General features: G+C 55.3%; 1 protein-coding gene across 1 annotated transcript in view; it reads left to right on the forward strand.

The window, feature by feature from the left end:
- The window catches only part of LOC107307133 (filamin-C-like), an 18,694-nt gene extending 11,222 nt beyond the window's left edge, over positions 1-7,472 (forward strand). The window contains exons 6-8 of the mRNA XM_015850576.2: positions 1,771-1,888; positions 4,250-4,509; positions 6,845-7,472. Of these exons, the coding sequence (XP_015706062.1) occupies positions 1,771-1,888; positions 4,250-4,509; positions 6,845-7,450 (984 nt within the window). The 3' untranslated portion in view covers positions 7,451-7,472. The remainder of the gene's footprint in view (positions 1-1,770; positions 1,889-4,249; positions 4,510-6,844) is intronic.
- Positions 7,473-12,076: the final 4,604 nt, after the last annotated feature.

Raw genomic sequence — 12,076 nt, forward strand, 5'->3', positions numbered from 1 at the left:
GATAGGGGGTTATGGGGTGATAGGGGGTTATGGGGCTATAGGGGGTTATGGGGTTATGGGGTGATATGGGGTGATATGGGGTTATGGGGTTATGGGGTGATATGGGGTTATGGGGCTATGGGGGGTTATGGGGCTATAGGGGGTTATGGGGTTATAGTGAGTTGGGACTACAGCCACACTATCAAGTACACCGCTATGAGACAGGTGTGGGGTTATGGGGTTATGGGGGGTTATGGGGCTATAGGGGGTTATGGGGGTGATAGGGGTTTATGAGTGGTTATGGGGTGATATGGGGTTATGGGGGGTTATGGGGTTATGGGCAGATCATCGACAACGGGGACTACAGCCACACCATCAAGTACACCGCCATGAGACAGGTATGGGGTATATGGGGTTATGGGGTGATATGGGGTATATGGGGTTATGGGGCTATGGGGCTATAGGGGGCTATGGGGTTATAGCGAGTTGGGACTACAGCCACACCGTCAAGTACACCGCCATGAGACAGGTATGGGGTATGGGGTGATATGGGGTTATGGGGTTATGGGGCTATGGGGGGTTATGGGGCTATGGGGGGTTATGGGGCTATATGGGGTTATGGGGCTATATGGGGTTATGGGTCTATATGGGGTTATGGGGCTATATGGGGTTATGGGGTTATAGCGAGTTGGGACTACAGCCACACCGTCAAGTACACCACTATGAGACAGGTAGGGGGTGATATGGGGTTATGGGGTTATAGGGGGTTATGGGGGGTTATGGGGTGATGGGGGGTTATGGGGCTATAGGGTGTTATGGGGTGTTATGGGGTTATGGGGTGATAGGGGGTTATGGGGTGATATGGGGTTATGGGGTGATAGGGGGGTTATGGGGTGATAGGGAGGTTATGGGGCTATAGGGGGTTATGGGGCTATATGGGGTTATGGGGTTATAGCGAGTTGGGACTACAGCCACACGTTCAAGTACACCGCTATGAGACAGGTATGGGGTGATATGGGGTTATGTCACTATGGGGCAGACCCTGTCACTATGGGGCCACCCCACTCATCACCCCATGACCTCACAACCCCATCCCTATGGGGCAGCCCCCCATAACCCCATCCCTATGGGGCAGCCCCCCATAACCCCATCACTATGGGGCAGCCCCCCTCATTGCCCCATGTCCCCATCACTATGGGGCCACCCCACCCATCACCCCATAAACCCATCACCCCATAACCCCATCACTATGGGGCCACCCCGTTTATCACCCCATGACCCCACAACCCCATCCCTATGGGGCAGCCCCTCATAACCCCATCACTATGGGGCAGCCCCCCCTCATTGCCCCATAACCTCATATCCCCATTGCTATAGGGCCACCCTGCCCATCACCCCATAACCCCATCACCCTGTCGCTATGGGGCAGACCCCGTTGATATGGGGCCGCCCCACTCATCATCCCATGACCCCATAACCCCATCCCTATGGGGCAGCCCCCTTCATTGCCCCATAACCCCATCATCCCATTGCTATGGGGCAGACCCTGTCGCTATGGGGCAGACCCTGTCTCTATGGGGCAGACCCTGTCGCTATGGGGCAGACCCTGTCTCTATGGGGCAGACCCNCTATGGGGCAGACCCTGTCTCTATGGGGCAGACCCTGTCGCTATGGGGCAGACCCTGTCTCTATGGGGCAGACCCTGTCTCTATGGGGCAGACCCTGTCTCTATGGGGCAGACCCTGTCGCTATGGGGCTGCCCCACTGACCACCCCTCCCCGTTTCCTATAGGGGGAGCTGTCTGTGGGGGTGACGTACGGGGGGGACCCCATCCCCAAGAGCCCCTTCCCGGTCACGGTGGCCCCCCCGCTGCAGCTGGACAAGGTGGCCGTGCAGGGACTCAACAGCAGTGAGTGGGGGCTCTATGGGGCTCTATGGGTCTCTATGGGTCTCTTTGGGTCTCTATGGGTCTCTATGGGTCTCTGTGGGTCTCTATGGGTCTCAGTGCAATGACCCCCATCTCCCCATTGCAGAAGTCCCGGTGGGCTCCCCGCAGTCAGTACCGGCGCTGTCCGGCAGGGGGCGCTGTCTATGGGTCCCTATGGGTCTTTATGGGTCCCTATGGGTCTTTATGGGTTCCTATGGTTCCCTATAGGTCTCTATGTGTCTGCATGGGTCTCTATGTGTCTCTGTGTGTCTCCATGGGTCTCTGTGGGTCTCTATGGGTCTCAGCGCAATGACCCCCATCTCCCCCCATTGCAGAGGACCCGGTGGGCTCCCTGCAGTCGTTCTATGGGTCCCTATGGGTCGCTATGTGTCTCTGTGGGTCTCTATGGGTCTCATGAACCCCGTTCTCCCCCTGTTCCAGAGGTCCCGGTGGGCTCCCCGCAGTCGTTCTATGGGTCTCTATGTGTCTCTATGGGTCTCTATGTGTCTCCTGACCCCCATCTCCCCATTGCAGAGGTCCCGGTGGGCTCCCCGCAGTCAGTACCGGCGCTGTCCGGCAGGGGGCGCTGTCTATGGGTCTCTATGGGTCCCTATAGGTCTCTATGGGTTTCTATGGTTCCCTATGGGTCTCTGTGTGACTGCATGGGTCTCTGTGGGTCTCTGTGTGTCTCTATGGGTCCCTATGTGTCTCCTGACCCCCATCTCCCCGTTCCAGAGGTCCCGGTGGGTTCCCCGCAGTCGTTCTATGGGTCCCTGTGGGTCCCTATGGTTCCCTATGGTTCCCTATGTGTCTCCTGACCCCCATCTCCCCATTGCAGAGGTCCCAGTGGGCTCCCCGCAGTCGTTCTATGGGTCTCTATGTGTCCCTATGGGTCCCTATGTGTCCCTATGGTTCCCTATGGTTCCCTATGGGTCCCTATGGTTCCCTATGGGTCTCTATGGTTCCCTATGGGTCCCTTATGTGTCTCCTGACCCCCATCTCCCCGTTCCAGAGGTCCCTGTGGGCTCCCCGCAGTCGTTCTATGGGTCTCTATGTGTCCCTATGGGTCTCTATGTGTCCCTATGGGTCCCTATGGGTCCCTATGTGTCTCTATGTGTCCCTATGTGTCTCCTGACCCCCATCTCCCCATTGCAGAGGTCCCGGTGGGCTCCCCGCAGTCGTTCTATGTGTCTCTATGTGTCCCTATGTGTCCCTATGTGTCCCTATGGGTCCCTATGGGTCCCTATGTGTCTCTATGTGTCTCTATGTGTCTCCTGACCCCCATCTCCCCATTGCAGAGGTCCCGGTGGGCTCCCCACAATTGTTCTATGGGTCTCTATGGGTCCCTATGGTTCCCTATGTGTCCCTATGTGTCTCCTGACCCCCATTATCTCCCCATTGCAGAGGTCCCGGTGGGCNGTTCTATGGGTCTCTATGGGTCCCTATGGTTCCCTATGTGTCCCTATGTGTCTCCTGACCCCCATTATCTCCCCATTGCAGAGGTCCCGGTGGGCTCCCCACAATCGTTCTATGGGTCCCTATGTGTCCCTATGGGTCTCTGTGGTTCTCCTGACCCCCATCTCCCCGTTCCAGAGGTCCCGGTGGGCTCCCCGCAGTTGTTCTATGGGTCTCTATGGTTCCCTATGGGTTTCTGTGGGTCTCTATGGGTCTCTATGTGTCTCTATGGGTCTCTGTGTGTCTCCTGACCCCCATTATCTCCCCGTTCCAGAGGTCCCGGTGGGCTCCCCGCAGTCGTTCTATGGTTCCCTATGTGTCCCTATGGTTCCCTATGTGTCTCTATGTGTCCCTATGTGTCTCCTGACCCCCATCTCCCCGTTCCAGAGGTCCCGGTGGGCTCCCCACAGTCGTTCTATGTGTCCCTATGCGTCCCTATATGTCCCTATGTGTCTCCTGACCCCCATTATCTCCCCATTGCAGAGGTCCCTGTGGGTTCCCCGCAGTCGTTCTATGGGTCTCTATGGGTCCCAATGGGTCTCTGTGGGTCTCTATGGGTCCCAATGGGTCCCTATGTGTCCCTATGTGTCTCCTGACCCCCATTATCTCCCCATTGCAGAGGTCCCGGTGGGCTCCCCGCAGTCGTTCTATGTGTCCCTATGTGTCCCTATGTGTCCCTATGTGTCTCCTGACCCCCATCTCCCCCCATTGCAGAGGTCCCTGTGGGCTCCCCGCAGTCGTTCTATGTGTCCCTATGGGTCCCTATGTGTCTCCTGACCCCCGTTATCTCCCCCCATTGCAGAGGTCCCCGTGGGCTCCCCGCAGTCGTTCTATGGGTCTCTATGTGTCCCTATGTGTCTCCTGACCCCCATTATCTCCCCGTTCCAGAGGTCCCCGTGGGCTCCCCGCAGTCGTTCTCGGTGCTCAGTTCCGGTGCTGGCGGTCAGGGCTCGGTGTCGGTTCTTTGTTCGGGCCCCGGTCGCCGCTCGGTGCCGGTGTCGGTGGATGCGGCGGGGCCGGGGCTGCACCGCGCGCGGTTCACGGCGGCCGAGGAGGGGCAGCTCCGCTTGGACGTGTCGTACGACGGGCACCCGGTGCCGGGCAGCCCCTTCGTGGTGGACGCCGTGATGCCCCCGGACCCCTCCAAGGTGCCACGGGAACACGGGGGGTCACACACGCTCTGTCAGTGCAACACGGGCCTTGCACGGCTGGAATGATTCATTGGTTGCACCACGGGCCTTGCACGGCTGGAGTGATTAACGAGGCTGCACTGATTGCACGAGGGTTCCTTGCACGGCTGTAGTGATTGCACGAGGCTGTACTGATTGCACAAGGGCTCCTTGCACGGCTGGAGTGATTGCACGAGGCTGTACTGATTGCATGAGGGCTCCTTGCACAGCTGTGATGCTTGCATGAGGGCTCCTTGCACGGCTGTAGTGATTGCACAAGGCTGTACTGATTGCATGAGGGTTCCTTGCACGACTGTACTGATTGCACGACGGTTCCTTGCATGGCTGTACTGATAGCACGAGGCTGTACTGATTGCACGACGGTTCCTTGCATGACTGTAGTGATTGCATGAGGGTTCCTTGCACAGCTGTAGTGATTGCACAACTGTACTGACTGCACGATGGTTCCTTGCACGATGGTACTGATTGCACGAGGGTTCCTTGCACAGCTGTAATGATTGCACGAGGATTCCTTTCACGGCTGTACTGATAGCACGAGGGTTCCTTGCACGGCTGTAATGATTGCACGAGGCTGTAATTATTGCACAAAGGTTCCTTGCACTGCTCTAATGATTGCACGGGGCTGTGGTGATTACACAAGTGTTCCTTGCACAGCTGCACTCCTTGATTCATTGGTTGCACAACTGCCTATTGCACGGCTGTAGCGATTGCACAAGGGCTCCTTGCACTACTGTAGTGATTCATTGATTGCACTATGGGCCCGTGGGTGACTATACTGATTGGTTTGCACAAGGGCTCCTTTTACGGCTGTATTGAATGCACAAGGGCTCCTTGCACAACTGTAACGATTGTTTCATTGATTGCATGTGGGTTCCTTGCACAACTGTAATGATTGCACGAGGGTTCCTTGCACGGCTGCACTGATTGCACGAGGCTGTAGTGATTGCACGAGGGCTCCTTGCACAATGCTGGTGATTGCACTAGGGCTCCTTGCACTGCTCTGTGCACAGCAGGTCCTTGCACAGTTGTGATTATTGCTCAGCTGTTACGTTTGCACGAGGGCTCCTTGCACAGCTGTGGTTTGTTCACAATGGCTCCTTGCACCACTGGTGTTTCCATGGGGACTCCTTGCACAGCTGTGCTGGTTGCACAGTGAGTCCTTGCACTGCTGTGATTGCACAAGAGCTCCTTGCACAACTGCTGCATGCACTGTGGGACCTTGCACTGCAGTGATTGCACAAGAGCTCCTTGCACAACTGCTGTGTGCACTGTGAGACCTTGCACTGCAGTGATTGCACAAGGGCTCCTTGCACAACTGCTGTGTGCACTGTGAAACCTTGCACGGCTGTGCTGTGTGCTCTGTGTGTTGTGTCACCACAGTAGTGCTTCCACGAGGGCTCCTTGCACACACGTGATTGCACAGGGACTCCTTGCACGGCCCCGCTGTGCTCACAGGGGCTCCTTGCACGGCTGTGCTGGTTGCACGGGGACTCTTTGCACCAGGCTGCTGTTTGCACACTGGGTCCTCCCACGAGGCCACTGTTTGCACGTGGCTCCTTGCACGGCTGTGCTGTTTGCACGGCGGCTTCTTGCTGCTGTTATCAGCATAACGAGCACTTGCACCACTGTGGCGGTTGCACTATGGTTCCTTGCACCATCCCAAGTTCCCCCAATACCCCCGATAGCCCCCACATACCCCCAGTAGCCCAATAATCCCATAGCCCCCAATACCCTCCATAGCCCCAGTACCCCCATATCCCCCAATACCCCCATAGCCCATATCCCCCCCTTTAACCCCATATCCCCCTCTAACCCCATATCCCCCTCTAACCCCATATCCCCCTTTAACCCCATATCCCCCTATAACCCCTTATAACCCCATATCCCCCCTTAACCCCATATCCCCCTTTAACCCCATATCCCCTCTAACCCCATATCCCCCTCTAACCCCATATCCCCTATTAACCCCATATCCCCCCATAACCTCATATCCCCTAATACACCCATATCCCCCTTTAACCCCATATCCCCCTATAACCCCTTAACCCCATATACACCATATCCCCTATAACCCCATATCCCCCTTTAACCCCATATCCCCCTATATCCCCTTTAACCTCATATCCCCCTTTAACCCCATACCCCCTATAACCCCTCTAACCCCATATCCCTCTATAACCCCTATAACCCCATATCCCCCCTATAACCCCTCTAACCCCATATCCCCCTTTAACCCCCTACAACCCCATACCCCCCATACCCCCCTCTAACCCCATATCCCCCCATCCCCCAGGTCCACGCCTTCGGTCCGGGCCTTCACGGCGGCGTTGCGGGCAGCCCGGCCACGTTCACGATCTCGACGCGCGGTGCCGGTGCGGGGGCGCTGGGTCTGACGGTGGAGGGTCCCCGCGAGGCGGAGCTGGAGTGTCACGACAACGGTGACGGCTCGTGCTCGGTGCGTTACGTGCCGCCCGAACCCGGCGACTACTCGCTCAACATCCTGTTTGCCGGGACGCACGTGCCGGGCTCCCCGTTCCGCGCCGCGGTTCGACCCCGTTTCGACGCCACCAAAGTTCGGGCCGAGGGTCCGGGGCTGCGGGGCGGCAGAGTGGGACAAAGCGCCGCGTTCGCCGTCGACTGTCGGGACGCGGGAGAAGCGGAACTGAACATCGAGATCCGCCACGAGCTGGGGAACCGGCCCGAGGTTCGGATCCACGACAACGGGGACGGAACGTACGGCATCACCTACACACCGGCACGAGCCGGGGCCTACACCGTCACCATCTGCTACGGCGGCGTCACCGTGCCACAATTCCCGGCATGTGTCACTGTGGAACCAGACATCGACCTCAGCGCCATCAACGTGTATGGGGCGGGAGTGGAGCCCAGGGGTGAGTAGGAACAGGGGGACCCCATTGAGAGATATAGGGACATATGGGGACATATAGGGATATATAGGGACATATAGGGACACTGTGCCATCGCCGTGTATGGGGCTGGAGTGGAGCCCAGGGGTGAGTAGGAACAGTGACCCCATTGAGAGATATAGGGACATATAGGGACATATAGGGACATATAGGGACACTGTGCCATCGCCGTGTATGGGGCAGGAGTGGAGCCCAGGGGTGAGTAGGAACGGGGAGACATAGGGACATATAGGGATATATAGGGACACTGTGCCATCACCGTGTATGGGGCTGGAGTGGAGCCCAGGGGTGAGTAGGAACAGTGACCCCATTGAGAGATATAGGGACATATAGGGACATATAGGGACATATAGGGACATATAGGGACATATAGGGACACTGTGCCATCACCGTGTATGGGGCAGGAGTGGAGCCCAGGGGTGAGTAGGAACGGGGAACCCATAGGGACATATAGGGACATATAGGGATATATAGGGACATATAAGGACACTGTGCCATCACCGTGTATGGGGCAGGAGTGGAGCCCAGGGGTGAGTAGGAACGGGGGGACCCCATTGAGAGATATAGGGACATATGGGGACATATAGGGACATATAGGGACACATAGGGACATATAGGGACACTGTGCCATCACCGTGTATGGGGCTGGGGTGGAGCCCAGGGGTGAGTAGGAATGGGGGGACCCCATTGAGAGATATAGGGACATATGGGGACATATAGGGATATATAGGGATATATAGGGACATATAGGGACACTGCGCCATCACCGTGTATGGGGCAGGCGTGGAGCCCAGGGGTGAGTAGGAACGGGGGGACATAGGGACATATAGCGAGCCATACAGACCCCATAGAGCCATAGGGACACACAGGGACAATATAGGGACATATAGGGACCATATAGGACCATTGGGATGTATAGTGGACATATAGGGACACGTGCCATTCACCTGTGGTATGGTGGGCAGAACGTGAGCCTCAGGGGTGAGTAGGAACATCAGAGTGACCCCAAACGGGAGCCATAGGGACATATAGGCGAAACACAATAGGCGACATATTAGGGGGACACAACATAGGGACACAGTAGTGGACCTATAGGAGACATATTTAGGGAGCAGCGTGCCATCACCGTGTATGGAGCCGGGGGTGGAGCCCAGGGGTGAGTAAGGAACGGGGGACCATAGGTACTATATGGGGATATATAGGGGACCATATAGGGCGACATATATGGACACATAGGTGACATAGTAGGGTACACATAGGGACCTCCCATCATGAGCGATAGGGACACCATCGGGGAACATAATAGGGACATATAGGGACATATAGGGACACTCTGTGCCATTGCACGTGTATGGGACTGGGTGGAGCCCAGGGGTGAGTAGGAATCAGAGTGACCCCATTGAGAGAGTATAGGGACAATTAGGGATCATATAGGGACACTGTGCTCATCACTGTGGTATGGGCCGGAGTGAGCCCAGGGGTGAGTAGGAACGGGGGGGACGCTCAAAGAGGCTCATAGGGACATATAAGGGACATATTAGGGATATATAGGGACATATAGGTGATATATAGGGACATATAGGGATATATAAGGGACACTGTGCCAATCGCCGGTATGGGGCACGGAGTGGAGCCAGGGGTGAGTAGGAACAAAATGACCCCATGAGAGATATAGGTGAACACATAGGGACAATATAGGAATATATAGGACATATAGGGACACTGTCATCAACCGTCGTATGGGCCGGCGTGGAGCTCAGGGGTGAGTAGGAACGGGGGGACCCGCATCTGAGAGATATAGTGGACGGCATAGGGACCTATAGGGACAAGTTATAGGGACACAGTAGGTCGTACAATATAGGACATATAGGGACACTGCCCATCACCGTGTCAGGGGCCGGGTGGCCACGCCAGGGGTTGAGTTAGCGAACAGAGTGACCCAAAGATGCCATAAGGGACACATTAGGGACACAATAGGGAGTCCATAACAGAACCCCATAGAGCATAAGGGACACATAGGGACACATAGGGAGGCCCCTACAGACGCGCCATAGAGCCATAGGGACACATAGGGACACATAGGGAGCCATACAGACCCCATAGAGCCATAGGGACACATAGGGACACATAGGGAGCCATACAGACCCCATAGAGCCATAGGCCACAATAGGACATCTGTCGCCATTACGCATGTATTGGGGCTAGGAGGGAGCCCAGGGGTGATAGGAAGGGAACCCCATAGGGACATATACGTGACACTGTGCCAATGTCAACCGTTGTAGGGGTAGGCAAGGAGTTGGAGCCCAGGGGGTGAGGTGGAACAGAGTGACCTATTGAGAGATGAAGGGACATATGGAGGACGCTCGTAGGAACCTATAGGGACAACTAGTGCACCACACATGTATGGGGCTGGGTGGCGAGCCCAGGGGTGAGTAGGGAAACGGGGACCCCAGTTGAGAGATATAGGGACATATGGGATATATAGGGACACTGGCATTCACCGTATGGGGCCCCCGCGCCAAAAAGGGGGTAGTGGACGCCCAGGGGTGATGTAGGAACGGGAAACCATAGGGACATATGGGGATATAGTAGGGACATATAGGGACATGTAGGGATATATATGGGACAGCTGTGCCATTGCCGGTGTATGGGGCAGGAGTGGAAGCCCAGGGGTGCGTAGGAATGGGGGAGACCCCAAAGAGCCATAGGGACACAATCAGGGAGTCCATGACAGACCCCATAGAGCCATAGGGACACATATGGGCACTTGCGCCAGTCGCAGTGTTATGGCGGCAGGAGTGGAGCCAGGGGTGAGTAGAACGGGGAACCCATAGGACATATGGTGATATATAGGGACATATAGGGACATAATTAGGGACCTTATACGGACATGTAGGGACACTGTGCCAATCACCTAGTGATTATGGGCAGGAGTGGAGCCTAGGGTGAGTAGAATGGGGAACCCATAGGGACATATAGGGATATTATAGGGAACATGTAAGGGACATATAGGGATATATAGGGACATATAGGGACATATAGGCGACAGTATACGGGACAGCTGTGCCATCACCTGTATGGGGCAGGAGTGGAAGCCCAGGTGCGTGAGAACAGAGTGACCCCAAAGAGGCATAGGGACATATAGGGACCATATAGGACTATAAGGTGACACTGTGCCATCAACCGGTGTGTGGGCAGGAGTAAGAGCCCGGGGTGAGAGAACAGGGAACCCAATAGGGACATATAGGGACATATAGGGAATTAAGGTGATATATACGGGACACATAGGGACATCTGCGCCAGTCGTCCGTGTATGGGGCTGGAGTGGACCCAGGGGTGAAGAAGAACAAAATGACCCCATTGATGAGATATAAGGGACACATGAGGGACATAATAGGGACATATAGGACACTGTGCATCACCGTGTAGGGTGCAGGAGTAAGCCCAGGGGTTGAGGTAAGGAACGGGGGGGACCCCAAAGAGCCATAGGATATATCGGGACCTATAAAGGGACATATAGGGATTCATTCATAAGACATATAGGGACATATAGGGACACTGGCCATCACCATGTATGGGGCCGGGTAAGGAGCCCAGGGTGAGTTAGAACGGGGGGACATAGGGACTATAGGTGATATATAGGGACCATTATAGGGGACACAGTAGGGACATATAGGGACTATTATAGGGATATATAGGACTATAGGGACATCTGTGCCAATCACCGTGTGATGGGCAGGAAGTGGAGCCCAGGGGTGAGTGAGAACGGAACCCATAGGACATACATAGGAACACTTGTGCCATCACCGTGTATGGGGCAGGAGTGGAGCCCAGGGGTGAGTAGGAACGGGGAACCCATAGGGACATATAGGGACATATAGGGACATATAGGGACACTGTGCCATCACCGTGTATGGGGCCGGGGTGGAGCCCAGGGGTGAGTAGGAACGGGGGGACCCCAAAGAGCCATAGGGACACATAGGGACATATAGGGACATATAGGGACATATAGGGACACATAGGGACATATAGGGACATATAGGGACATATAGGGACACTGCGCCATCGCCGTGTATGGGACCAGGGTGGAGCCCAGGGGTGATTAGGAACGGGGAACCCATAGGGACACATAGGGACATGTGTCCCCCCCATAGTATCCCCTCTGACCCCCATTTTTCCCATAGAATCCCACATGACCCCATATAACCCCCCATATGACCCCATATGACCCCATATAACCCCATATGACCCCATATGACCCCATATAACCCCCCATATGACCCCATATAACCCCCCATATGACCCCATATAACCCCATATAACCCCATATAACCCCATATAGCCCCATATAACCCCATATGACCCCATATAACCCCATATAACCCCATATAACCCCATATAACCCCATATGACCCCATATAACCCCATATGACCCCATATAACCCCATATAACCCCATATGACCCCATATAACCCCATATAACCCATATAACCCCATATAACCCCATATAACCCATATAACCCCATATAACCCCATATAACCCATATAACCCCATATAACCCCATATAACCCATATGACCCCATATAACCCCATATAA

This window comes from Coturnix japonica, unplaced genomic scaffold (genome assembly GCF_001577835.2).
Source record: "Coturnix japonica isolate 7356 unplaced genomic scaffold, Coturnix japonica 2.1 chrUnrandom491, whole genome shotgun sequence".
Taxonomy (NCBI): domain Eukaryota; kingdom Metazoa; phylum Chordata; class Aves; order Galliformes; family Phasianidae; genus Coturnix; species Coturnix japonica.